The sequence below is a fragment of the Mustela erminea genome, chromosome 7 (assembly GCF_009829155.1).
Source record: "Mustela erminea isolate mMusErm1 chromosome 7, mMusErm1.Pri, whole genome shotgun sequence".
Lineage (NCBI taxonomy): Eukaryota > Metazoa > Chordata > Mammalia > Carnivora > Mustelidae > Mustela > Mustela erminea.
This window is the reverse complement of record NC_045620.1, coordinates 2,171,295-2,197,289: the sequence shown is the minus strand read 5'-3', so window position 1 is coordinate 2,197,289 and position 25,995 is coordinate 2,171,295. Positions and strand designations below refer to the sequence as shown.

The 25,995-nt window shown below is 57.8% G+C and overlaps 1 protein-coding gene across 1 annotated transcript in view; it reads left to right on the top strand.

The window, feature by feature from the left end:
- The first annotated feature begins 13,975 nt into the window (after positions 1-13,975).
- CDH4 (cadherin 4) overlaps positions 13,976-25,995 on the top strand; it is a 502,292-nt gene continuing 490,272 nt past the window's right edge. Inside the window, exons 1-2 of the mRNA XM_032350165.1 lie at positions 13,976-14,084; positions 16,538-16,649. Of these exons, the coding sequence (XP_032206056.1) occupies positions 14,028-14,084; positions 16,538-16,649 (169 nt within the window). The 5' untranslated portion in view covers positions 13,976-14,027. The remainder of the gene's footprint in view (positions 14,085-16,537; positions 16,650-25,995) is intronic.

Genomic DNA, 25,995 nt, shown 5'->3' with positions numbered 1-25,995 from the left:
CAGTCTCCCCACCCCTTCCTGCAACGGTCTGGCTGTACTTGCAGCCACAAGAGTCTGCTTCTGAGTTAATGGTAGTCTTTGAATTCCTTCAAGTGCTATCCTTTGTAAAAGCAATCTCTCAGGTTGTCAGAGTGCGAAGTGATCCGATTGTATGGAGGAAATGTATCATTTTAAAATGAAAACGGAAAGGCAGGTTTTCTCTAAGGTCTTTTCTTTGAAACTGTATGTCACCTCTTCCAGCATTTTCAGCGGCCCCTCCCCAGTGCTACTGCTTCAGAGGCAACTAGATATTCCCCCAGCATCCAGCCGGCCTTTCTTCCCAGCTGAGTCGACCCCCGCCCTTGGATTCAGAGCTGGGGCAGATGGCTGAGCCCTTTGCTCAGCTGCCTGCCACCAGCTCCCCTCTCCCAGTGGCCATGAATAATATGTGTGAATACACTTGACTTAGGTTGAACTATTAATTTTACTTTACTTTACATAGCTGGAGTCAATGGCATTTTGCACACAACAGGAAAATCTATGTAAATGAACACACACAATTATGTAGAAAGCTGTGCAGACACGTGCCCCCGATGTGGCCGGGCTGCCACCGAATCCTGTAGCATGGGAGGCCCGATCCTGACTTCCTTCTAGACCCCAGGGAACCAGCCAAAGCTCAGACAATGCTTGGGTTTCTGATTACAACAGAAAACACGGTCTGGGCTGGAGACCCTGTGTCTCCCTTTTGTGTGGGAGCTTTCCCTGGTTCTGATGATGCTGGAAGGGAAAAGCCCAACATCAGCTGCAGGGTTGGAAGTGAGGGCTCTGTTATGATTTTATATCGATGTGGTTAACACCCTCCGCCTGCCTTCTGCCCAAATGTGGGCTTCCCATGACCTTCAGGGGAGACAGCGCACAGGGTTTTCCCAAGTCTGTTGTGTGGTTGTGCAAGACCCGGGGCCAGTCTCTCCCGACGCAGGGGTGCTTCTGGGAGGAGGTCCCGTCTGAAAACCCACTGGGTCCTCTGGCCTCGGGTGGATTTACTAAAAGCAGAGCCTGAGACAGAGCCTGGCTTGTACACAGTTTGCTTAAGGATATCTCAGCTGATTTCTGCATGTAGATTTTTTATCTTATAACTTTTACTTTGCTCATGGGGGTGGGGTGGTCTCTAAAGTTTTCTCCATATAAGATCATGTCATCTGCAAACAGATAACTTTGCTTTTCTCTTCCAGTTTGGATGACTTCATCTCTTTCTTTTGCCAGATTGCTCTGGCTTGGACTCCCAGGGCTATGTTGAGTAGCAACAGTAGGAACAAGCATTCTTGCCTTGTTTTCTGAAGGGAAAAGCTCTCAGTTTTCCACCCCTGAGTGTGGTGTGAGCTGTGGATTTGGCATATGGGGCCTGTGTTGTGTTGAGGGACATTTCTTTCTATTTCTAGTCTGCTGAGAGTTTTCTCTGATGAAGGGACTTGAATTTTGTCAAATGCTTTTTCCAAATTTATTGAGATGATCATATGATTTTTCCTCTCTGTTCTGTTAATGTGGTGGGTCACATTACTTGATGTTCGTAGGCTAAGCTATCCTTGTATCGGGACAAAACGCACTTGGTGTCCTGTCCCATCTTTTCAATGTGCTGTTGTATTCAGCTTGCTAATCTATATTTGTCAGGGATATTGCCTGATTAAAACAACTTTCTTGTGTCTCTTTCTGGCTTTGATGTCAGGGTAACACTGGCCTCATAAAATGATTTTGGAAGTATTCCAATCTCTTTAAATTTTTGGAGCAATCTGAGAAGGATTGGAGCAGATTTTCTATAAAAAAATTTTTTTTCTTTTAAGGTTTATTTATTTATTTATTTGACAGACAGAGATCACAAGTAGGCAGAGAGGCAGAGAGAGAGAGGAGGAAGCGGGCTCCTTGCTGGGCAGAGAGCCCAATTCGGGGTTCGATCCCAGGACCCTAGGATTATGACCTGAGCTGATGGCAGAGGCTTTAACCCACTGAGCCACCCAGGTGCCCCTGATTTTCTTTTAAATGTTTGGTAGAATTCACCAGTAAAGCCGTCTGGTTCCAGGCTTTTCTTTGTTGGGAGATTTTTGATTGATCAATTTCCTTAGTCGTCATTGATCTGTTCAGATTTTCTCTTTCTTCCTGATTCAGTCTCAGTGGGTTGTATGTTCCTAGGAATCTATCCGTTTCTTCTAGGTTGTCCTATTTGTTGGCTTAAAATTATTCATAGTCTCTAATGATCTTTGGTTTCCTGTGGGATCTGTTGTAATGTCTCCTCTTTCTAATCTTGAGTCTTTTTTTCTTAGATTGTTTTTAGTCTGGCTAAAGTTTTATCCATTTTTTTTTAATATTTCAGAAAAACACCTAAGTTTTGTTGATTTTTTCTATTTTTTAAAACTTCTCTATTTCATTTATTTCCACTCAAATCTTTACTATTTCCTTCCCTCTGCTAACTTTGGGCTTAGTTTGTTCTTCCTTTAGTTCGAGGAGGTGTCACATCAGCTTGTTTATCTGAGCTCTTGATTCTGATCTCCAGTAAGAATTTATCACTATAAACTTCTCTCTTGGTACTGCTTTTGCTGCATCCTATACATTTTATGTTGTGTTTTTGTTTTCATTTTCTCAAGACATTTTCTAAAATCCCTTTTGATTTCCTTTTTGATCTGTTGGTTGTCCAAGAGTGTGTATTTGTGAATTTTCTCATATTTCTTCTGCTATTTTATTTGTAGTTTCATTCCATTGTGATTAGAAAAGATAGTTGTTATGATCTCAGTCATCCTAAATTTGTTAGACTAGTTTAGTGACCTAATACGTGATCTATCTTAAGGAATACTCCACGTGTGCTTGAGAAACACGTATGCACACTCCCGTCTTCATCACAGCATTACTCGGAAGCCAAGAGGTGGAGGAAAACCTCAGGGTCCATCTACGAGTGGATGGATAAAGAAAATGTGGTGTATGCAGACAACAGAACATTATTCAGATTAAGAAGAAGAAAAAACTGCCATTTACAACCACATGGATGAACCCAGAGAGGATGACGCTGAGTGAATAAGCCAGAAACAGAGGGACAAAAACTGGGTAGTTCCAGTTATGTGAAGTAGCTAAAATAGTCAGACATACAGAAACAGAGAGGAGAATGGGGGTTTCCAGGGACTGGGGAGTGGGGAGCTGTCCTTCAGTGCGTGTAAAGTTTGAGTAAGTTCTAGAGGTGACCTATACAGCGCAGGCCCATGGGTAACAGTATCATTCTGTGTAGCTGTGAGGTTGTAAAGAGGGTACGGCTCACGGTAATTGTTCTTATCACAGTAAAAGAACAAACGACTGAATGCATTTTCACTCAAGAAAAAATAAAGATGCTCTCAGGAGTAGGGAGTTAGGGAAGGGAGAGGGAGAGACCCTTATTGGCGGGTCACTGACCAGAAACACCTGGAGCTTTGCTCAGAAGTTGCTTCTCAGTGATCTGTTTCTGCCACACATTTGGATCACTTTGCACTCTGACAACCTGACAGACTGACTTTACCAAGGATAGGAGCTGAGGTCCTCATCCATCGACACCCACCCACCCCGGGCTGCAGGCCGACCCCAGGGCTTGTCTGCACGCCTCACCTCCCTGCACACACACACACACACACACACACACACACACACCTTGGGTTCAGCCTGTGGAGGGGTGAGAGGTGTCTGAGAGGCAGAGTGAGCGACCTCCAGGGCTTGAGGTAGGCAGCTGCCTGGGTGTTCAGTGCATATTAGGGATCTGACCAAGCCGGGGCCCCAGCTTCAGTGCAGAGCCTGCCCTGGGACCACCAGCTCACCCTGGCTGGGATGTAGGAGTGTCTCTGCCATTCCAGGCTCTGGGGCTGCACTGAGCGAACTGCACATCCCAAATATCATTTACAAGACAGGCTCGTGGAGCAGGGCCAGTCTGGGAAGAACCTCCCACCTGCTGCCTGGGGGACAAGTCATGTCCACCAAGTCAACTTGGAAGACTTGTTCTGTCCTTGGCTGTGCATGATCCTCTCTCCCCCTTGCTCGGTGGCTCTCCATCTCCATTGCAGAGGCCACTCCTCCCATACAGCATCACTCATCAGAACCCCGGGGCTGGAGTCATCCCGTCTGGCCTCTGACATCAGTGGAACCAGGGAGCTGTAGAATCACAGAAGCACATCCCACATTTACCATCTACTAGGCCGTTTATATGTATCTCCCGCACCTCTCCCTCTGGGGGAATTCTGTCCAGGCACAGTGCAGCACAGGCAACAAATGTCCCCCAGTGCCCTTTGCGTGATCGCCGAGAAGCTCATGCCCACGCAGCTGCCCCATCTGACGGGAACCTCCAGCCGCAGCCCACGCTGCTCAGCCTGAGGAAGGGCGTGTCACCCGTGTTCAGTTTCTGGAAGTGCATTGTTTCACTCTTTTTGTTTTGTTTTGTCTTTTCGCTTCCCCTGCCTGCTTCTGGTGTCAGAGAAAACATGAGTTGAGATGCACAGTTCTTGTCTTGCCTTGCCCCCTGCAAACTGCAGAGTGAGCAGAATAACGCGCATTCCGTGCATGAACAGAGGGTGTGGAAGGGGCTTGTGTGCTGAGCCAGGCCTCCTGGGGCTGCTACTTCCTTCCGGCTGTGAGAGAGGAGCAAACCTACTAGGAAGGTTGGGATTTTCAGCTCCATTTCTGTGTTTAAGGCAGAAATCAACTAGAGGTTGGGCCACATCAGCTGACTTGGCTTCCCTGTTCCCCGGGGACACCCAGAGGAACACAGGCCTCCCCCCACCCCAACGAGAACAAGGGCTGCCCTGGACAGCTCCCGAGCATCGGAGGTACCAGGGGCACGAGAACGGGTTTCCTTCCTGTGTCGGAACCACGACTGGCTAAGTGAGCAGGTTTGGAAACAGTTGCACGGGTCTGGCTCCTCACTACCTTTTACTCTGGGCAATGTTACAGTTACTTATCTATTGCCATGTAACAAATTGTCCCATAACTTAGGGTCATAAAACCTCAACTTTTAATTATGTGTCACAGTTTTATTGGTCAGGAACTTGAACAGACCTCGGCTGGTTCTTCCCCAACGTCAGGGAAGGTGACTCGGTGGTACCCAGTGGAGGACAGGCTGGTCCGGAGAGTCCCTGAGAGCTTCACTCACAGGATGGCAATGACAGAGCCAGGCACTGGGCACCTGGCCACTCCAGTGTGGGTCTCGGCGGGGCCAGACTGTGCACGTGACAGCTCAAGGACCCAGGGAGTGTGCAGCAAGAGGTCCCCGGGGGGCTAGTCTCAAAGGATCCAACCTCAGCTCTATCACATTTGGCCAACCAAGTCCCCAGATTCGGGGGAGGGCAACAAACTTCACCTCTCAGTGGGGAGAGCAGCAAAGACTCTGCCACCATTCGGAGTCTACCCCAGGCCAAGCCACTTTCTGCACAGGTCTCGGTTCTTCCCGAGAGCATGATGACAGCAGTGAGCTCTACTTCTGAAAAGGGGCGAGAGGATACAGTAGGATGGTGCACGGAAGCTCACTGTCTGGCCTCGAATAGGTCCATGGGGAAGGTGGCTCTTCCTTCCTCGGTTCCACCTGGACGGGAGATCCCGACCACGCGCACTAGAGCCGGCCACCCTCGACACCAGCCCTCAGTCTGCGGGCGCACTCTCTCCCTGGCGCTTCTACTATATTTCTCCCGACGCGCGTCTCCAGAGCAGTAAACAGGCTCCTGCAGGGGGAAGGTTGTGGCGCTCACCGGAGATCATTATCTCTTAAGAGCAATGAGTATTTGTTGAGAATGTGCCTTCCCAGCAATAATTTATAAATGAAAGCGAGAACAATTGTAATAGTCATTGAAATCCCAAAAAGAAGGAGACTATTTATAAATGCTGACTGTTTCATCCTTGCCAGTTCCCGAATCCTAAGTACCTAAGTGGGAGAGAGCGAGGGCCACTTTGTTAATTGCAAAAGGTGCTCACTAGGACTCGGAAGAGATGGGAGTGAGGCCAGCAGGCGCCAGGGCCACAGAGCTCACCTCGGGCCGTGGGGGCCGTGGGCATGGAGGCAGCAGCGGTGGGAGGGGGAGGCCACGGAGCAACAGCCCTAAGCCCACCCCCAGCTCACAGCCAGGAGCTGGGGACCGTCTCCCAATTCACCTGACGGGGCCGGGCTGTGAGGTCCGAGGTTGGGATCCTGGCCCCAAGGAGCACAGAAGTCAGGGGAGAAGCCACAGACTTAACTGAACTTCGTCTAGGGGAAGAACCTGTAGCTGTCACTGGTTGAAAACCCAGGGATATTGGGAAACCAACATGAGGTCCTTAAACAGGTGACGGGATAAATAAACTGTGGTACGTCCAGACGATGGACCATTCTCCGCGGCTGAACAGACGTGGGGAACCGTCAGGGCTCATCGCTAAGTGAGAGAAGCCAATCGGAGAAAGTTACACACTGTATGGTTCCCACCGCACGGCCTTCTGGAAAAGGCAGAACCAAGGAGACAGTAAAAGACCCGTGGTTGCGGACCGGGGGAAGCAAGCAGGGGCAGCAGAGCGTTGGGGAATTTTAGGGCGGGGCAAGCATCCCTACGACAGTATGATCGCGGACCCACGGCCCCTCCCTGGACCGACAGCCCCCAGAACCCTGAACACTGGGTCTCTGGGCAGAGAATGGCACCTGTCCTCTAACCCCAGAGCTGGACACGTCTGCTTCTTCTCACCTGTAAATTGTGGCTGATGCTGCCTGTCCCACTTCTGGAGCAGGGAGGTGGTAAGGACCAGCTGAAGCCCCAGGCACACGCGTGGGATAGGTGGCTGCTGTGCCCGCCTTCCCAGAGCCTCCCATCCCTGCCCCGGTACTGGTGTTCGAGTTCTACTCTCTGCACTGGACGCTGAGAACCATGGGGACAGGGGCGTGTCCCCCGGAACACAGCACAGCCCTCGTTCAGAGCAGGAGCCCCGAGCGGATCCATGAATCCCGGCACGGGAGCCCAGACTCACTGAGCAGAGACACCAGCTGCTGGATCCAGCAGGCCTTCCCCACCTTTGGTTCAGGAGGCGGCTCGCTGTGGTCCAGGGCGAGCACCCTTACAGTCTCTGGGCAGCGGCCGTGCTGCAGATCCGGCCTCCAGTCTTCTCTCTTCTTCCTTAGTTCACGGATGCTCCAGAACACATGTGGAGCTTTTAACTGTGGCGCTCAGGTGCTCCCCGGGGAGGACCCAGGGCTGTTGACGGACGTGTTCGCATCTCCCCAGTCTATTCTGAATGAGCTGCTCCACTCAGAGCAAACCACGGCCCTTTCCAAGCCTCAGGGAAACCAGGTGGGTGTGGTGGTACCAGACCGTCCTCACCGGAGGAGCACCGCCCACACGTCCCCAGGATTCACCCAGCCATCCGCTGCAGGCTGGTCTACGACACTCAGCCTTCTGCTGGGGACCTTCCCTGGGGACCTGGGGACCCTCCTCCCTCTGGCTTCTGGGCCAGGCGGGCTCTTGCACCCCGGGGCCATTCTGTGTCCTCCCACAGCCTCCATGCCCCGGCACCTGCCTCCACAGGTGCTCCCGGGACTCCCCTCTTCCGCATCCAGAGACCCAGGTCGAGGCCATTTGCTTCGGCGGGATTCTTGCCCCAGGAAGCCGTTCTACAAGTCTGAGCTCGACAGCTGGGTTGCCCGGTGAGCCCTGCGGAGAGCCACGCGTCCTCCCCATCTTCTTCCGTCAGGGCTCTCCTGCCCCCACGCAGCACCCAGCAGCCTTGAGGCCCCTGCCGGGGGGTCCCGAGACCCCCCCACTCTGACGCCGCCTGTCCAGACAGGGGAGACGACTGCCGCTCTGACCACCTGCCCCAGTCCTTCCTTCAAACCAGGCCTTTGTTTGCCCTGCCCACGGAGGGACAGTAAAAATTAAGTCACAGCGGGACGTCCAGGATGGCAGCGTTTGGACGCGATGCGGTGGCCCGGCCGGCGTGCGCACTCGGAGTCCGCTGCGGAACGCTGAGCGCGCCGACGCTCGGCCGGCCTTAGTGGCACATGAATCTGCGGCGGGCTGGGGTCCAGGCCTCCGTATCCTGAGGATGCTGGCCAGGTGGTCCTGCCGCACAAGTCTGGGGATCCCTGCCTGACCCCGAAAAAGGGACTCGCTAGCGGGGTCAGGAGGCGGTCCTGTTTCTAGGCAAGGGACTTCCTCCGTCGGCCTCTGAGGCTAATTCCCCATCAGAGCTTCAGCCGCAGACCCAGAAAGCAGAAGGAGGCTTTGCTCCTCGAGGACAGTCCGCGTGTCCGGCCCCGCCCTCAGCGGAAGCCCGTGCTTCGGCCTCTACCGCACACGCGCCCCTGCCCCGAGCCGCCCACGCGGGACTGGAAACCCCGGCCACGCCCGGAGGAGCCCAGCCACCTCCCAGCCGCGCGGGACCTGTGTCCCGGAGAAGGGGATCTGTACTGATCCCCAAAAGCTCGATGACAGCACCAGCTAAATGTAACTTGAAAGTGTCCGGCAGCCCCTCAGCAGGGGGAAGCCCCCTCTCCCGGGGGCTGAAGCCCCACGCAGGGTCCCCAGCTGCGGACAGCCGTGACTCCGAGAGCCCACTTCACCGCTTTCTGTTTTCCTGGTCTCTGTTGTGCTTCATGGCTGCCCTTGGTCTGCTCGTACTTCCAAAGTCGCCCCTTCCCTGCCCTCACTCCCTTAAGTCTGTTTCACTGGTTACCCCTCTGCGGCTTTCAGCGCCTGCCTTGCAGCCCCCGGCCCCTTCCGAACGTCCTATCATCGGCTTGAAGCAGCCTCCTCTGGCCCCCGGTTGTCCTGCTCCTGCCCTGGAGTGTGCCAGCAAAGAGAAGAAGAATGTCCTCTGGCTTGAAGGACGCCCCCCTCCTCCAAGGCTGAGTTTCGGGAGACCCGCCTTGTCCCCCGTTCCACTTTCCCGTTCATCGGTTTGATGCTGGGCCTGGTGCCGGGAGAGAGGGAGCCATGGGTCGGGCCGAGCTGCCCCTTGCCCCACTGCAAACATGAGTGGAGCCAAGAGGTGGGGTGACAGGTGCGAAGGGTCCTGGCGGAGTGGGAGGTGCGTGAGCAGCCTTGCAGGGGGCTGGCCGGGCCTCTCTCAGGGGAGGCTGCATGCTGGGCGGCAGTCGGCCGGGCAAAGACCTGGGGACAGAATGTTCCAAACAGCAAGTACAGAGCCTGGGATGCAAGAAGCAGCTCTGAGGAGTGAGGCCAGGGGGGTGGGGGGTGGAGTCACAGTGGGGACCAGATGGCATAGGTCCTTGTGGACCACGGAGACATCATCGACGGTCCAGGAGGGTCCGACCTGAGGGCGTGAAGCAGGGGCATGATGTGACATTCCCTAATTCACGTTTCCAAGGGGGCCCCGACGGGCCCGGTTTACAGGGAGAGCGGAGGGGGGGCGGTGGCTGGAGCGTCCAGGCGAGGGATGACGGGCCTCAGTCCCTGGGGAGGGAAGTAGGCGCCCGTGCGATATGCTCTGGGAGAAGAACCGTCAGAAAAAGAAAAAGAAAGTAAATGGATAAAAACATCATTTCTCTGCTCCCATCCTGATGCTATGGGGACACAGGACACCCAAGATTCAGATGGACGCAGCTCCGTCCCAGGTGAGGGGGTCCCGGGGCGCAGGGGAGCGGGACAGTGCCGTGCTCCCGGGGACTGGGGTTGGGCGCCGCCACAGGGGCTCGCTAATAGGGTGCGCTGGGACTCTGTCACTGACACGACATGTCCTAGGCTGCCCGCATCAGGGAGGTCAGCCTGACCTCCTTCCTCCTTCTGTCAGCTGCTCCTAAGAACCAGCCCACGACGAGTCGGACGCCACGCCGGGTCGTGAGTGAGCTCTCTGTTATTGCGTCGTTGTGACGACATGTGTCCTGGCTCCCAACACCGGAGCTCCCCCGCTTTTGTAAAGCAGACAGGAAACAAACAAGAAAACAGCGACACGGAACCAACACCCTCTGGGCTCCTGAGGTGGCCAGTCTCCTCCTTCTGTTGCCAGGACTGGTCTTCCCACTGCAGCAGGTCCCGGGCCGTGGGGAGTCGCTCGGGGGACTGAGCCATCCTGAGTCTTCTGAGCTAGCTGCATCTCCTGCCCCCCATCCCCGCTCCAGAGGAGCAGTGGTCCCTGCGAAAGGGAGGGGTGAGTGGCAGAGAAGCCACCTCCCACGCAAAAAAGCAGGTGTCCCAGCAGAGGGCATGTCCCAGCAGTGGGAGGGATGCCTTGCACCCGGGGCCGGGTTGGGGGTAGAGGGCTAGCCTGACCCCTGGGTCTCTGCACCAGGGCCTGGAGGTGGTCCCCTCGGTCCTCAGGCACGCTGCCTAGCACGCAGGCCCCCCAGCATTGCAGGCCCGGCTTCTGTCCGCGGAAAACGCCACCTTCTTCCTACATGAGAATGACACCAGATAATGAGTCAAAGACCTTTCAGGTAGGGCCTGGTGCACAGTAAATACCAGTACGCGGTCAAGGGGACGATGATGTTGTTGGAAACAAAAGCAGTCACTCAGCGTCGTGGCCCAGGCGTCCTCGGAAATAACAGCGGAGTGGGCTTGTGCAGGCCTGTCTCTTTCTCTCCGTCTCGCCTTTTCATTCAAGACTGTTCTCTGTTCCACGAGGGGAGGCTTTCCTGACCTGGGGGTCCGGATGATTTTGCTCACTTCTACTGGGCCTTGACGACCCTAAACTGCCCACAAAGATTCCATAACATTCCAGGAACACACCTTTTACTACCACCCCCGGCTTTCTTTACAAAACAGCTTTCATCTACCATCGAAGTGTCTAAACCAGAATGATGAGTGTGGAAAGCAAATTAACATCAGATGAAAAGGCAGGAAAATACAGCCCCGATACAGGCGTGTGATTTGCTCCTGCGGATGAGCCCCTTCCCAGCCTCACCTCCACAAGTGGGGAAGGAAGTCTATCCACCACGCTCCACAAACATCTGCAGACCAATTACACGAAACAGTTTACAGGTGTGGAGAGGGACCCGTCACTCACCTGCTACCCTCCCAAAAGGATTTTCCTAATCTCTCTTAAAAACAAAGCACACTTTTCTCTGGGGCTCTTTACGAAGCAGGAGGAGATCATAGGCCCTCCTCCAGGTGGGATGGAGCCCTTGGAGGCTCGGCAGAGCGGGGCTGGCTGGGGTCCTCTCTCAGGGCCCCTGCCTGTATCAGAAGTCATCTAATGTCATGCTGATTCCCAGGCTTTGCTCCCAAAGGGCCAGATTCAGCCTATCCAAAGGCAGGGCCCAGGAAAGAGCATTTTTATGAAACTCCCAGGACCTGCTTATTACCTGTGGAATAGGCCAGTGGTTCTTCAAGGCTGGTATCTACCCAAGAGGTTGTTAAGAGGCCAGTTCCGGGGCCCCACACCCCAAAGATCCACGTCAGAAGGCTTTGGTGGAGCCCAGGAATCTGAATTTCTGGGGAGCGTCTCTGGGATTCTGAAGCAGATGATCTGAGGACAGAGGAACATGGAGGGCAAGTCTGGTCCCAGGCAGATTCCTCGACTGTAGGTCTAGGGCCATGGCCCGAGGTTCTGTGTTTTGAACACACTCCCAAGGAGTGTTGCTGCCACTGCTCTGGGGTTGGGGGTCCCACGTTAAGTGGCCTAGCCGCAACAATCTTTTGTCCTCCACGGCCCTGCATTTTAGACCCTATTTCCGCTTCCTCTCTAAAGGCGTCCTCACCGCCTCGTTCACAGCAAGCGTGATAAACCAATGCTCTCTACTGGACTTCCCTCGGTTACTGCAGTACTCTGAAAGCATCTTCCCGAAAATGCGGGTTTCCGTGTACAAAGCATTTCCTCCGGGCAAGTGAGTTTGGGAAGTGCTCCCTGCTGGGGTCGCAGGGCCTGGGTGAGAGGCTGCCAGCCCATGTTCCTACCTGCCCTCGCCCCGCTGTGCTAGACGGATGCTAACGGAGCCCACTTACCGAGTGAGGACGACTCTGCGTTCCTTTACCCAGCGCTCTTGCATCTCCGCCAACTCAAGGCCACGGATCGCACACGCCCTGTTTGAAGTCACGGTGTCCTTCCACAGCGTCAAGTGGTCCAAGACAGGGAGCCGTGTTGTCCAGTGTTTGGGCCTCAGGACCGCCACCCAAAGGCACCATTTTTGCTGTCGAGTTGCCGACCTGTCTGCACTCCCACAGGTGACGGAGCGCAGCAGAGCCCACGCTGACTTCTGGAACGCACGTCCCAGGACTTGTTCCCATTATGCGGCCGCCTTCTGAAGACAAAGGCAGGTCCTGGCGATGGACATTTCAGGACCCCTTGTGTGAGCTCTCTAGGCCGTGAGGAAGCACACTGAGTAAGGCGGGGTAGGGGGAAGCAGCAGGGGTCTTTCAGAGATGTGAGCTCATGGCTGAGGAATGCACTTTCCCCCAGCGTGGACTTGTCCATGAAACCCCACTGTCTGCAGACGACCTCTGCAGGCGGCCCGTGATGAGGCCGGCACATTCGGCACATTGGGCCCTGTAGAGCTGTGAACCTCCCCACTCCCCTACCGAGTTGGGCGTGTTCTGAGCTGCTAGGCAGATGTGGCCAGGACAGATGTGCTGTTCCGTTTGCTAGTCCCACAGGCTTGCTTATGGGATGAAAAATTGCACAAAACCTCATGGGTTTGCATGTAGATCTTACCCTGCCCCTCCTGGCTCATCTGATTACAGGAAGTCTACAGCAAGGGAGCTAACCAGCCGCACACCCTGCCCAGGTGGAAGGGTCCTGGGGGAAAGGAAAAGGCCCTTTTGCAGCTCTTCTGCTCTCCTGCCCAAGTTGCCTCTGACCTTGGAGCTCAACACTAGTCCTCAGTCCTCTCCCCACTCCTTTACAGAGCATTTCTTAAACCAGAACTAAGGTAATCTTGACACAGCTCCTCCAAACCAAAACAAATTTGAGTAAACAAAAATCACTTTTCTTCCATCTCCAAGCCAGAAGGAAACGTGCAAAAAACATGTACTCACTTTCCAAGCTGTACATAAATCCCTTAAAGAAGTGTCTCCCCCCCCCATCCCACCCCCCCTTTCGGAAACCCACCAGCAGAGCCTAGTGGAGCCCGCCCGGCCAGCCGGCACTGACATTCCTGACAGCTCTTCTGTCGGAAAATTTCTTCCTTTTCTTTCCCGGGGCCTCTAATTTCTTTCTTGGCTTCTCAGGCCTAACAGTGCGTTTTGATGCAAACAGGAATTAGTCCTGTCCCCAGTCCTTAGGGGCGCACAGCAGCCAGGGCTCCGACTCCGAGCTCTGCACTGCGCTGGGGGGTCTGCACGCCTGCGGATCTCCCGCCTCGCTCCCCTCTGCGCTTTTCTGATGGGCTGGTCTCTCCGGGCCGACTCCTGGACGCCCAGCGCGGGCGCAAAGCCTCCCGTGAGGTGGGCCCGGGCTGCGGGAGTCCGCGCGAAGACACTCTAAACGTAGAGAACACAAGGGGAGCGCCCTCCCACCGTGGGCCGGGCAGGAAGTTGGCCTAAGCAGCAGGGGCTCCCCATCCAGAGGGCGCGCCCAGGGTCTGGGGGGCTCCCGAGCGGCCTCGGTCCTCAGGTCCCCGCCCTCTCCCTCCAGTACTAGGAGGGTCGAGGGCCCCGGCCCCCACCCGCTCCGACGTCCGGCCGCGCGGGGCGGGGGCGCGGGCGTGGGCGCAAGGAGGAGGCGCGGGACGCAGCGCGCCGAGCGCGGGCGCGGGCGCGGGCGCGGCGCGGGGGGCGCGGCGCCTTTAAGGCCCGCGTCAGGCCGAGCGAGCGCAGGGGCCGGGCTCGGGGCGGGGCCTCGGCGGGGCGGCCGCGCGGCTTCACCTGCAGTTCGGAGCGCGCGGAACAGAGGCGCGGGCGGCTGCGAGGCCGGCGGACGCACCGGCCTGAGGGAGCGCGCCGCCGGCCGACTTGGCCTGGCTCCCGGAGCCGAGCGGCGATCGCGGCGGCGCGGCCGGGCTGGAGGCGCGGGGCCCGATCGAGCGGCGGCGGCGGCGGCCATCGGAGCTGCGCGATCCGGGTGGCGGCGGCGGCGGCGGCGGCGGCCGGGAGCGGGCTCCGGGCGCCGGGCTCCGGGCGGGCGCCGGGGCGCGGCGCGGCGGGAAGATGACCGCGGGCTCCGGCGTGCTCCTCGTGCTGCTCTCGCTCTCCGGCGCGCTCCGGGTAAGTTGCCGCCTGGCGTCCCGGCCGCTCGGAAGCCCCGGGCGCCGCGGGGCCGCCCCCGGAGCCGGCGGGGCGCGCACTCGCCCGGAGGGGCTCTCCCGGGCGCCCCCGCCGCGAGCACCGCTGCATCCGGAGGCTCCCGCACCCCGCGAAGCCGCCCGCGGTGGGCAGGAACCGGGAGCCGCCGGCGCCGCGGCGAGCCGTGGTGCGGAGCGGGCTGGGATGTGGGCGGGTGGAGGGCCCCGAGAGCTCTGCCCGAAGCGGGACCCGCCAAGCATCCCTCAGCCGCCCCGGGTCCGCGGCCGCGGCTCGGAGCTCGGCTCTCCCGCGCCTGGGCAGGCTGCCCGCTGGCGGAGCCGGCGCGCCCTCCACCGCCCGGGAGCGCGAGCCTCCGGAGTTGGCGAGCCCCAGCCCGGGCCAGGACTGCGGGCGGGGGAGCTGGCGACAGCAGGCAGGGAATCAGCGGCGCTGGGGACGCCCGGTCTGGCCGCGCTGCCCCGGACCGAGGTCTCGCGGCGCGGCGCCGCCTCCGCGCTCGTCCTCCGGGTGCCGACAGGGACCTTGGCGGAGGCCGGGGAGAGGCCGGGCGGAGGCTGTGGACCGCGGGGCACCCTCGCCGCCGAGTCCGCGACGTGCGGCCCGAGCCCGTGTCCGGCGGGGCCCTCGCCGCCGGGAGCGGGGCTGGGGAGCCAGGCGCCGGGCGGGCGCAGGCTGAAGGAGCCCGGGACCGCGGTCCGGGCGGCCGCCTCCTTCCCGCCGAGCCCGCGAGCCCGGCCCCCAGACCGGCTGTGCGCGGTGGGTGCAGGCCCCGGGGGCGGCGCGCGGGGCTGCGCCGGGTGGCGCCCCCGGAGAGGCGGCGGGGCCGCGGGAGTTGCAGGAACCCCCTCTCGTGGCCGATCGGCCTCGCTGCTCCTCCGGCGGCGCAGCTGTAACCTCGAGAGGAACAAGTGCGGCGCCCCCGGGGCCCGCTCCGAGGCTGCGGGGCGCTCCGGCTGCGCTCGCCACTCGCCCGGACGGGGCGAAACTTTCCCGGGCGAGTTCGCCTGCGGGGCTCCGGCTCTCCGTGCAGCTCCGTTCCCGAGGAGTGGAGCCGCGGTTTGGAGCTTTCCCGAGGAAGGAACCCGCTCCCCTCGCCCTCCCCATGGCGCTTTTGAGGGAGGGCGCCCGCTCCCCGGCCGGCGGCGGAGTGTGGAGTCGAGGCCATGAGGGCGGCGGCCCCGCAGAGGCAGGACTGCGGGCTGCGCCCCTGGTGCCCGTGTGCGCTGGCGGGGGAAGGGGGCCGCGGCGCTCCGTCGTCTCGGCCCAGCGTCCCTGCCGCGCCGCGCGGTCTCTTCGACGGCTCCCCACCCCGCCTGGCCGGCCTGGAGCCGCCACTCCCCGCAGCCCGGCTGGGGCGCCTTGCTGCCTCCTGTGCCTTACGCTGGGCAGGGTCCCGGGCGCTCCAGGACAGGCGGACACCCACCCCTTCGGGTCAGTTAGAGGCGCTGTCTCGCCTGGTTGCGCTAGAGATGGGGGCTCCGAGGGCGGACCAGTGTTCCGCCGAGCGGAGGTGGGAGGCCTGGAGTGTGGAGCCCCGTCTTTGGGAAGCCTCCCTCCTTGCCCAGAGCTGACCGCCCCTGGGAGGACCTCCTTTCTTGCTCTGCCGCCTCCTCCTGTCCTGGCGACCCACGAAGAAGACGTAAGCCTCCAGGTTCTCAGCACCCAGAGCCCAGCGTGGTCCTCAGGCTGCCGCTGGCCGCCGCTCCCTGCTGTCTGCGGCTTCCCCTGCTTCTCACATGCTGCCCTCTGTGGGGCAGGAGAGGTCCTCCCAGGCAGCCCTCCTGCCGGCAGCCGGCCTTCCTCCCCACCCAGCACCGCGACCCCAGGCCAAGCCTGCAGGGCCCCCTAGTCCAAGCTGGGCTCCCGCGCGCCCGGCGTGGGAAGCAGAGGCTCCTCCCCCCGACGCAGGGTCAGAGGGGTCGGAAGTGAGGTGCTGCCTCCCGCTGGTCCCCGCCCCATGCTCTGGTCAGTTCATCCTGCCCACACCTGGGGGTGAGCACAGGACAAGAAGGCGCTTCCAGAGCCAGAGACCACATTCGCACAGCTTTGGTCACCGCACGTGGTGACGGCTGTCCTGTGGCGTCCGTGGGTCCTGACACTCCCTCGCTGTGCCCCGTTTATCACTGACACCTGACCGCGGGTGCGGGCGTGCAGCCGGGAGCGCACGGTGCCTGCTGGTGTGGCTCTGCCCTTGTCTTCTGGGGTCCACGGGGTCTGGGGGGGCTGCTGGCCCAGGTGAGGCCGAGAGAGCATGGAAACTAAGAGCGCTGGGTTTGGGCGGAGACTGTGGCTTTTGCGTTTCTGCTTAGGCGGAGGCCAGACCCAGCCTGTAGCAACCCCTGGTAAACGCAGGCTTTGGATTGAATTTCTGTCCGCTTCACATTTGTTCCAACCTCTCTTCTTTCCGTTCTCAGGCCCATAATGGGGATCTTACAGCCAGGGAGACCTGCAAGGCTGGATTCTCTGAAGAAGACTACACGGCATTAATCTCGGAGAACATTCTGGAAGGAGAGCGGCTACTCAAAGGTAGGGCTTGGGGGGGTGTAAGAAGAAATTGCAAGTGATGCTCCGGATGGGGGAGACCTTTCCAGGAACAGGCAAGGTGGGGCTGCCTTTGAGCCTGGCTCTTTGCAGGATGATGGCTCCGAGGTCAGTGAGACGGGGGGGTCTAGGGACCTCAAAAAGACATTTTTCATCGCAGGTGAATGATTCAGAATGCCTGTCATTTATGAGTGAGGTGAATCATTTCCTGGGCAACAAACTGGAATTCGGATGTAACGTCACCCAAATAATGTGCAGGGAGAGACTTTCTTGCTAAGTATTTTTATGTATGAAATTCTGGATTCTTAAATTATCCCTGCTTTGAAATGCATGATAAAGCAGACGATGTTGTTGGAGATGCGGTAAATAAGCCCACAGACGTTCTGTTCACAAATGTGGCATTCATTTTCATTACTGCCCCACTGACAACACGAAAACACACATGCAGGAGGGAACTACCAATTAGCTTTCTCGTAATTGTAGGATTAAATCCACACTTGTGATGGGAACGTCAGAGGCAGCTTCAGAAGTCAAGTGACAGTAGATCATTCTGCATGTTGATCTGTTTCCCTTTCGAGACAAACTAATTAAACTTTCCATTTGCATGGGAGGGGAAATAAATCCGTTCTTCCTTCTGAGGATTCCAAATCCTACCACGAACACCGCGGCTGTGCGCCTTCCCAGAAGTAGCAGCTTTTAGCTGATTTCAGAGGGATGGAGGGAACGAACTTCGGATAAAGCTTGAGAGCTAAATTTCAGCTCTCATGACTAAATAATCCTCACGCGGCTGACTTTCTCCCCAGTTTTGTGTTTTAGGGAATCTGGGATTTTCCCTTAAGAGCTGACAGCGGCTCCTCTGGGTGGGGAGAGGGTGTGCCACACACACGGCGGGAGGCAAATTTCCAGGTTCTCTTCCTTGGAGGTGGAGCTTGTAGGCTTCCCTCCTTCGCGCCTGGTTGTAGGAATCGGGATTGTTACCTGTATCAAGTGCAGCTGTTCTCATGTGCTCGGTGTCGTCTGCATTGACTGCTAAGGGTATGATACTGTTGACTCTTCCGTTGATCCCCCCCGAAAATAAAAATAAAAGTGAAATTCCCAGCCATTGACCAGAAGCAGAATGGGTGTGTTGCTCAAGGAGGCTTATATTAGTAAGAGTTTTTAGGCGCTGCTCTATGAATTTTAGGGAGGGTGTATTACACCTTTCAGGGTGTATTAGCCTACCGAGTGTCCCATTGTGTGCGCTCAGGGAAGGCCGGAAGATGCTCTCACACTCAGTGTGTTGTAGTGTCACACGTGGCAAGGAACACACGGTACCGCCATTTCCTTGTCCAGAAGCTGGCATCCTGGGCCTCTCTGGGGATGGAGCCACTCTTGATAAGATCGTGGGTATCAGTTTTATTCAGGAATGTAAGGAAAAGTGCCTCTTAGTAACGCCAAGTGCTACGTACTGTGGAAGCGAATGGCAGATTCCCATACCTTTTATGATGAAATGTGGGATTTCTAACAGGCATATGGTCTCTGTCCTGGCTGCTTTATGGTTCCAGGCTGAACTGGCTTTTGTACTTGGCTGGTGTCGTGGGGAAATCTTGGCCACTGGCTGGACCTTGGCTGGCCCCCTGAGCCTGGACAGGCTTCACCCAGTGTGGAACAGAGAAGGTGAACCTGGACCAGCCTTCAGCCCTTGGGGGCGCTCGACCCCTATGGGGGCACGTACTTATCCCTGACATAAGGTCCAGCCCCGTCCAGGTGGTGAGGGGAGGAGCAGGTGTCTCCCAGGTCCCATCGGGACCTGCTCTCACCCTCCTGTGGGACAGGCTAGAGCCCCGTTGCTTCTCCTGCACCTGTGTGTATCCCCTTCCCCCCACTGTTCTCAGGGACCAAGATGTTTTACATCTTAGAAATAATTTTACACATATGGAGGCAAAAGCTGACGCAGACACACACTCAAATCAGGGCAGATAAAAATTTCTCTTTTTATGTACGCTCTCTGCAAACCACAAGACCACAGGGAAGATGTGTGCATCCAAAATAAAATAAAGCCACGATATTTCTGTTATTCTGGTAGGAATCAAGTTAAATAGATAATGACTGCTTATAATTGAGTTATTCCAACAGAGAGAGCTTAACCTTAATTTGACAAGCGAAGCTTCCCAGAGTCACCGTTTTATTGTAAGTGTCCTGAAAGCCATTAACGGCTGCTTGGTGGCTCCTTCTCTTTGCCTGAGTCAGCTTACCAGCAGCCCCGAACATCCAGATTCCAGAAGGAGCGATTTGTTACACAGTAATTAACTTATTTATGATAAATGGATGGAAGAAATGTCGTGGCATTTTGTTTTATGTCTAAATGAAAAGCATTTGCATTCTAAAAATTTCATGCTAATTAGGCTTAAAATAGTTTTCCCCAATAGGGTAGCAAGCACTACGGTATTGTGAACCTTGTCAGCAGCAGAGCCTCTAAGTACAGCCGTGTGGGGCATCCACTGGGCTGATTTGTAGTGTTCCCGGATCCCCTCCAAGCTGGAATTCCTGGGCCTGCTTTCTCTGGCCAGCTCTCGAGCGTAGTCCCGTGCCGTTAGCAGAAGTGTGGTTTTCAGGATCGCTCACTTACGGCCGTGATCACCGGTGCATGGTCATATCTAAAGGAGGATGGTTGAGCGGTTCTCCTTCGGCCAAAATGGGACGTTCCTTGCGCCGTAGTTCAGTGTGGGGCGTTTGCTGAGCTGGTGTCTTTTTCTCGGCTTTGTTAATAATTAACAGCCCGCCCGCAGCTGAGGCAGTGACCTGCCTTGCTCTCTCGTGGCGAGCAGAGTCCTGGAAAACCCAGACCAGCTTCGTGGCAAAATGGGAGAGTTAGAGGCTGTATCGTGGGAGCCCAGGACGCGTGGGTCCGATCCCCCGGTCCTGGACAGGAGGCGGTGTGTGCGTAGCAGTGTCTGCTGGGGCAGGAGGGAGTGGAGTCTGGATGCTAACCTTACAATACAGCGAAGAGGGGAGCGCTGCTTCTGAGGACTGCCTCGGGAAGCCCTTGTGCTCCCACTCTGCCTTAGCTCAGGGCCATCCGGTGCAGCCCAGCTACACTCTGCTTCCTCCTCGGAGAACTTCTGCTCTCTGGGCCAGCATCTCTCTTGTTGAAACAGGACGGTTCACGAGGGCAGCAGCTCCGGCACTCTGCTGTCCTGTTTTAGATCATCTCAGAGTGTGCTCAGCCAACAGGATAAAACCCCATTACCAGAACCTTAAATGAAGGGGGTTTAATTTTTCTCATGTGATGGTGAAGAGAGATGGTCGGGGTCTAGAGCAGCTTGTGAGTGCCATTAGCACTACCTGATCTTTATTCTGCCGTCTGTGGCTTGTCAGCTCGGTTTATTACCACCTAGCTGTAAACTGGCTGCTGTGGCTCCGGCCATTGCATTTGAGTTTGGAGCAGGATAAAGGAGGGAGGAGGGGTACCATTTGCATCCCTTCCCTGCATGAGGAGATCAAGCACTTTCTCGAGATGCTTGCTGTTCTCCTTGGCTAGAACTAGGTCACATGCCGCTCCCAGCTGAAAGGGGTGGGGAGGCTGGGAAGCGGAGAATCGCGTTGTGTATTTGGGTTAGAGCTATTATGATCCACCACCTGGTAGATCCATCTCCTTGGAGCAAGTAAGATTCTGTTTTAGGAAGGAAGGAGGGAGGAATGGATACTGAGGAGATAAGCATGGGTGTCTGCCCTTTAAGGCTGTGGCTTCCAGCACCTTCCCTAAATGCACCCTGAAATGAATGACTCATTTGCATACTAAGGCCCAGAGAGGGAGGAATGGGGAGGGGGAGGGAGGGGGGAAGAGCCCACATGCAGGTGCTTGGCATCAGCACCTAAGAATTGTGCCCAGCATCATGGGCAGGGCCAGAGGTACCACTGTCTCATCTTGACAAGTGTAGGGACACTAGCCTCTTCTCCAGGCAGTTGGGTTTGACCCACCCCCGTGAGACAGGTCGCTCTTACTGGGAAAGAAGGCGTCACGAGATGCAGGACGAGAGTCTCAGCTAGTCTGCTGCAGAGCCACCCCTGGCTTCGGGCCGAACCTGTGTGGTGGCAGCTGTGCAGTGACAGTCTCAAATGAAGTTGTGAATGAGCCCGAGAACGCGGACACTGTAACGCAACTGGGCCCCCTCAGTTCATCTGCCAGGGAGCGGGAGCTGCTGGGACACCCACCTGGTGGTGCTGATGAGAAACCTCCCGCGTCCACTCTCACCGTCTTCTTCAGACTCCTGCTCTGTACTGACCCGTTCGGCGTACACAGAGTCCTGTCTACGACGCTCACATGACAGGTGGACTCTGTTATACTGCGGTGGCAATACGGCCCTGCTACAGCTAGGATGATCTGGTTAGGTTACTCTGTTCGATGAGGCTACTGGGAAAGGGTTTTTCTTTTTTCCTTCTTTCCTCCTGGTAGAGAGGAACCTATTCAGCTGCTCATGCCCTCTGCCTTTTTCCCTTACCTCTTCCTCCTGCCTGGAAGACAGACGTGATGTCTGAGACAGAGCAGCCATCTTGTGACGGTGAGGATGGTGCAGCGGGAACTAGATCCTAGGTGGCGTGCTTGAACCACATCAGATAACCTCTGGCCTCGTTGTCCCCCTGAGAGGTGAGAAAACCAAGGCTGAAATACCACAGTTGGGTTTTTTGTCCTTGGTAGCAAAGGCAATCCTGGGTGAGGGGAGTGAGCAAGGTACATGGCAGCAAGTAGCTGTCCTTCCCTCTGGAAGCCTGGAACACATTTCATCCTCTGAGTGGAGCCCAAGTTTGGGGGACCCTGCAACCGATCCTTTGTTCCTTGGGTATCAGTCTTACTCTTTCTGTAGCGGCCCTGCTCCTTGTGGACGAGAATCCGTGTCCAGCACCCCGGATCGCAGAGCGCACGCCGTGGTGCTCGGTACGTGATTGCCGAGCAGATGAAATGAACAGTCAACCACATTAGTGTCCTGGCCAGGATGTGGATGAATCACTAGATGTAGGAAGCCAGGCTGCCTGTCTGCCCCACCCGTCAGGGAATGTGCAGTCTCCGCTGGCTCTCTTAGCCGTCCTCCTCCAGGAAGCCAGGGGAGCAGGCCTGGGGGCTCTGACTGCAGTGCAGGCTAGCTCTAGGACCTCGGCTGCACGAGGAGTGGAGGTGAGGATGGCCACGCAGGACTGCGCCCTGACCGGCGGCTCCACTGGCCTCACGCCAGCACGTCTCTTGCTCTGGAAGCCAGAGGAGAGCACCGGGACCTGCTCGACCTCCGTTGGCAGCCGCCTCCAGGGTCCCCAAGAAGGAGCCCCCAGAGCCTGCTGTGGAGCACTCACTGGAGACCGTGATGCCCTTCTGGCTGTCTTTGGGGCCAGCCTTGCCGTTTCGGGGTCGCTTGGGTGCTCAGCAGCTTCCCCCCCCTCCCCCCCGCCGCCGATTTTGTCTGGGGTTAGAGATAGGTTGAGAAAGGGAAGTTTATTCCCACAGACAGTGGCCTCGGTCAGAGGCAGGGTCAGCCTGGGAAGGCCTGGCCCCCAGGGTTGCACCCGAGCCAGAGCGCAGGTGCAAAGGGGGTCCCGGTGGCCAGAAGGAGGCAAAGCACCACAGGCTTGCACTCCGCAGCCACGTGGCCCGCGTGGCCTGAGGGGATGCTGGTGGCATCTGGGTCCCTAAGCAGTGTGTCAGAGCCCCCCGCCCCATATCTCCTAACTTCGGGCCGGTGTGTGTGTTGTCACTGTCACCAGCCAAAGCCCCACGCTGCAGAAGCTCACGCACCAGTTAGACTTGGGGATGAGAGGTGCGTGGACGCCCCGGCTTCAAGTGAAGGCTTCTGTGTTTCAAAACCGCATGTCTTGACGGCGTCTCAGGATGCGGGAACGCGAGGTCACGTGGGATTGTCCCACAGGACCCCTGGGTTCTGGCTACACCACACACCAGCCCTCCGCGGACCCTGCTGTGGGAGCCTCCAGAAAGCTTTGCCGACAAGGTAAAATGGGTCCTGCTTTGTGGGGCAGAGGCCGGCCCGAACACGTGTGTTTGCTCTACGTTCCCTGTTTGTCCAGATCCGTGCTTGTAGCTCATGTACTGTGAGCAAAGATGGCTTCCGAGTTCTGAGATCACGTGCCCACAGGCCACCCCAGATGTTCATGGCGTCGTCATAAAATTAGCAATTATAGGGGACTCGGATGTGCTAATTGTTTCTCGTCTTGGATGTTTGCAACATGCAGAGGCACAGTATGTCAAGAGGTGCTCGATCGCCATCGGTGACACTGAGGCCTCATCGGAAGTGGGTCCGGCCTCCGTGGACACCTCGGGTTTGCAGAAGTGGCCCTGGGATCACAAGAGCCTGGATTCTGGGATGCCACTGGGCATTTTCAATTGTGGGCGTGAAGCACGCGGTCCAGAGCACGTGCTCTCTGCTCTCGGGCTTGGCCAGTGCTGGGGGACCCCAAGAGAGTCCCTGGTGAGGAGACCCGCAGTCTGGAAGCCGGGACATGGGTGATCCGAGCACCAGGGACAGGAAGGAAGCCTCTGATCGCGGACCCGGGAGGGGAGCCAGCAACTGCGAGAAGGCCCCGGCACCCTCTCGTGGCAGGACGAGCGTGAGCGGGGTGTGTGCCACTCATCTGCCCCAGGTCTGGTGGCCCGGGTGTCTCCAGGGCCCCCCGCAAGAAGTCTCCAGGCCTACCCCCTCGCTCCCTGCCCCAATCCCTCCGTCTCTGCATCTTGGAAACCTGCTTAAGCAGATGCCAGAACTATCACCAGCCGAGAACAAGGGAACGAGCAGGGGTTCGTCCTTCCAGAGAATGTGCTGGTTATTCTATTTGAAGGAGCAAGTTTGACTTCGAGTGAATTCCATCACGACAGAACACCATACTGCGTGTGGGCTCCTGTGCACCACGGGCGGTAGAGCCCCCCACTTCACGTGTTATGAAGCCTCCTGGGACAGGCTCCCTGCTTTTAGTTCCCCGGGGGGACGTGGAAAGTTGCTGGCTGGTCGGCTTCTGTCAGAAGGTTCAGAATTTGGGTGACTTTTGGCCCGGGTTCTTGGCTGCCCTCTCCTGGGGTTTCAGGCTGGCTCTCCGACTTCCATGCTTCAACAAAAGAGAGCAAAACAGCAAAGCTAGGGAGTTATCTTTGGCCGGTGTGTTCTTTCTCCCAAAGCCCACTCCCCTTCCCGACCTCCATCGGGGCAAGCTGGTGTGTGTGAGGTCTTCCCGGGCACTGACACACCTGCTCCCTTGACGCCTCCGAAACACCTGGGGACTCGGGGCATTTGCAGGTCCTGCCCTAGCCGCGCCGGGTCTGTGCGGAGCGCCCTGTGACTGGGCACCACCCCCGCCCGCCTGCGCAGGCAGGAGTTCGCTTGGGTCGTGGATCCTGTCGTTCCGGGTCAGCCCGCATAGTTAGTGGTTTGAGAGACAAACATTTAGCTGCTCACTGCTCTGGACGCTGGCACTCCAGCAGGCCGCGTCTCCAGGCCGCCGTGAAGGCGTGGGCCGGGCTCATTCCTCCTGGCGGTCCTGGGGCAGAGTCGACGGCCTGGCCGGCTCAGCCTCTCGGGGCGCCGGGCTTTCCTTGGCTTGCGGCCTGCGCGCTGTTCCCACAGTCACCCCGGCCCTCCCGCCTGTGCAACCCCCGGGGCTTGCATCGTGACCTCTGACCCCGCTGCCCCCCTCTTCCACTTCTGAGGGCCCTCCTGATGGCACCGGGCCCACCGCAGTAACCCGGCTGTCCTTAATCCCCGGTCCCGTGTCGGTTACCACACAGAGGCCCGTGTGCCGGACAGGGGACGCTCACCGGCATCCCCAGGGCCTGCCTCAAGCCTGTGTCTCCGGCCCCGATGCGCTGGGGTCCGTGCACCTCTCCGTGTCCTTCATTCCGTTCCTGGGGGTCCACAGCAGCTCCCGTGGACACCGCCTTCCCTGTGGGGGAAACGGGGTCCCAGAGCAATTGGGGAAGCCGGGGTGCATCAGGACATGCCAGTGCTCGGACGCCCCGTGCCGCTCATCCAGTCCCGCCTCGTTCCTGGGGCTCCCACCCCCCTCCCCGCCGTGCCCCGTGTCCCTAGTGCCGCTTGGAGCCGCGTAGGGAGCAGGCTGCGGAGCCCACAGCAGCTCGCCGCCTCGAAAGGCCCCTTGTTTGGCTTCACTGTTTTCCTGCCGCCAGCGTGCAGGGATTTAGGAAGGATTAAGGTAAGCCTTCAGCGACAGATAAATATCCACCGGCACAAGAGTCCCTCCCCCGGCCTTGCCTACGGGAAGACGGTCCTCGTGCTGGAGGACAGGAGCTTCCCTGCCCAGGCCGAGGCCCCTGGAGAAGCCGCAGGGGCGGAGGGAGGCCTTCCTGGCCTGCCATGGGTGCCTTTTCCATTTGGAATCGCATCTCGTAAAGTTCCAGCCCCTGGGTGGGGGGTGCAGGCCCGTGTCTGCTGGGGAAGGATCCTTCTCTCTCTCTGAGCAGGACGGAGGAGGGCGTCCCCCCCGGCCCGGGTCCTCCCTCGGAGCTGTGCACCTGTTCGCCCACCGTGGAGAAAGGTCAGATCATGGTCTTGCGTTGGTTTTGCTGCCAAATGTAACTGAGCACTTGACGCTGATCAGCCTGGAGAGCGGAGGGGGCCCCAGTGTCCGTGTTTGCGAAGCACGTGGTCCCAGGCTCCTGCTGCCTGCAAGGCTGAGGGAGAAGGTGTGGGAAGCCACGGGCGTTCCTGGGACAGGGCCCGGCTGGGCTGCGCTGCCCTCCTCTCTGTGGGCCCTGGTTTCTCTATCTGAAGAGCAGAGGCCTAGCACGCCCAAGCGTAACTGGGGAGCTGCCTGCCCGGGGGACACTGGTGACCCGCAGGCCCCTGCGTCCCCTCCCAGACCTACCGTAGTGGGTCGAATGGTGAGCGCCCCAAGAGTCATCCCCAGAACTTCGTTTGGAGAAGAGGTCTTGGCAGACACAATTAAGTAAGGTTCCTGAGATGAAATTGTCCCGGATGGTCCGGGGGCCTCAATCCAAGGGCAGGTGTCCTCATAAGAGACAGAAGAGCAGAGACACAGACACAGGAGAAGCCGCAGGAAGGGAGGCAGAGGGAGAGAGACCACCGCGACCTCGGGATGGCTGGAGAGGCCGGGAGCTGGAAGAGGCAGGAAGGACCCTGCCCTGGAGCCTCCCAGGGGCAGCACAGCCCTTCCCACAGCTTGGACCTCAGACTCCAGCTTCTGGAACATCAAGAGAGTAAGTTCCTGTTATTTTAACCCTCTGAGCTTGTGGGCATGTGCTACAGGTGCCCCGGGATGCTCAGACACCCAGCACATCAGAAATCTAGGGCTGGGCCCTGGGGAGCTGCCGGATTGATCT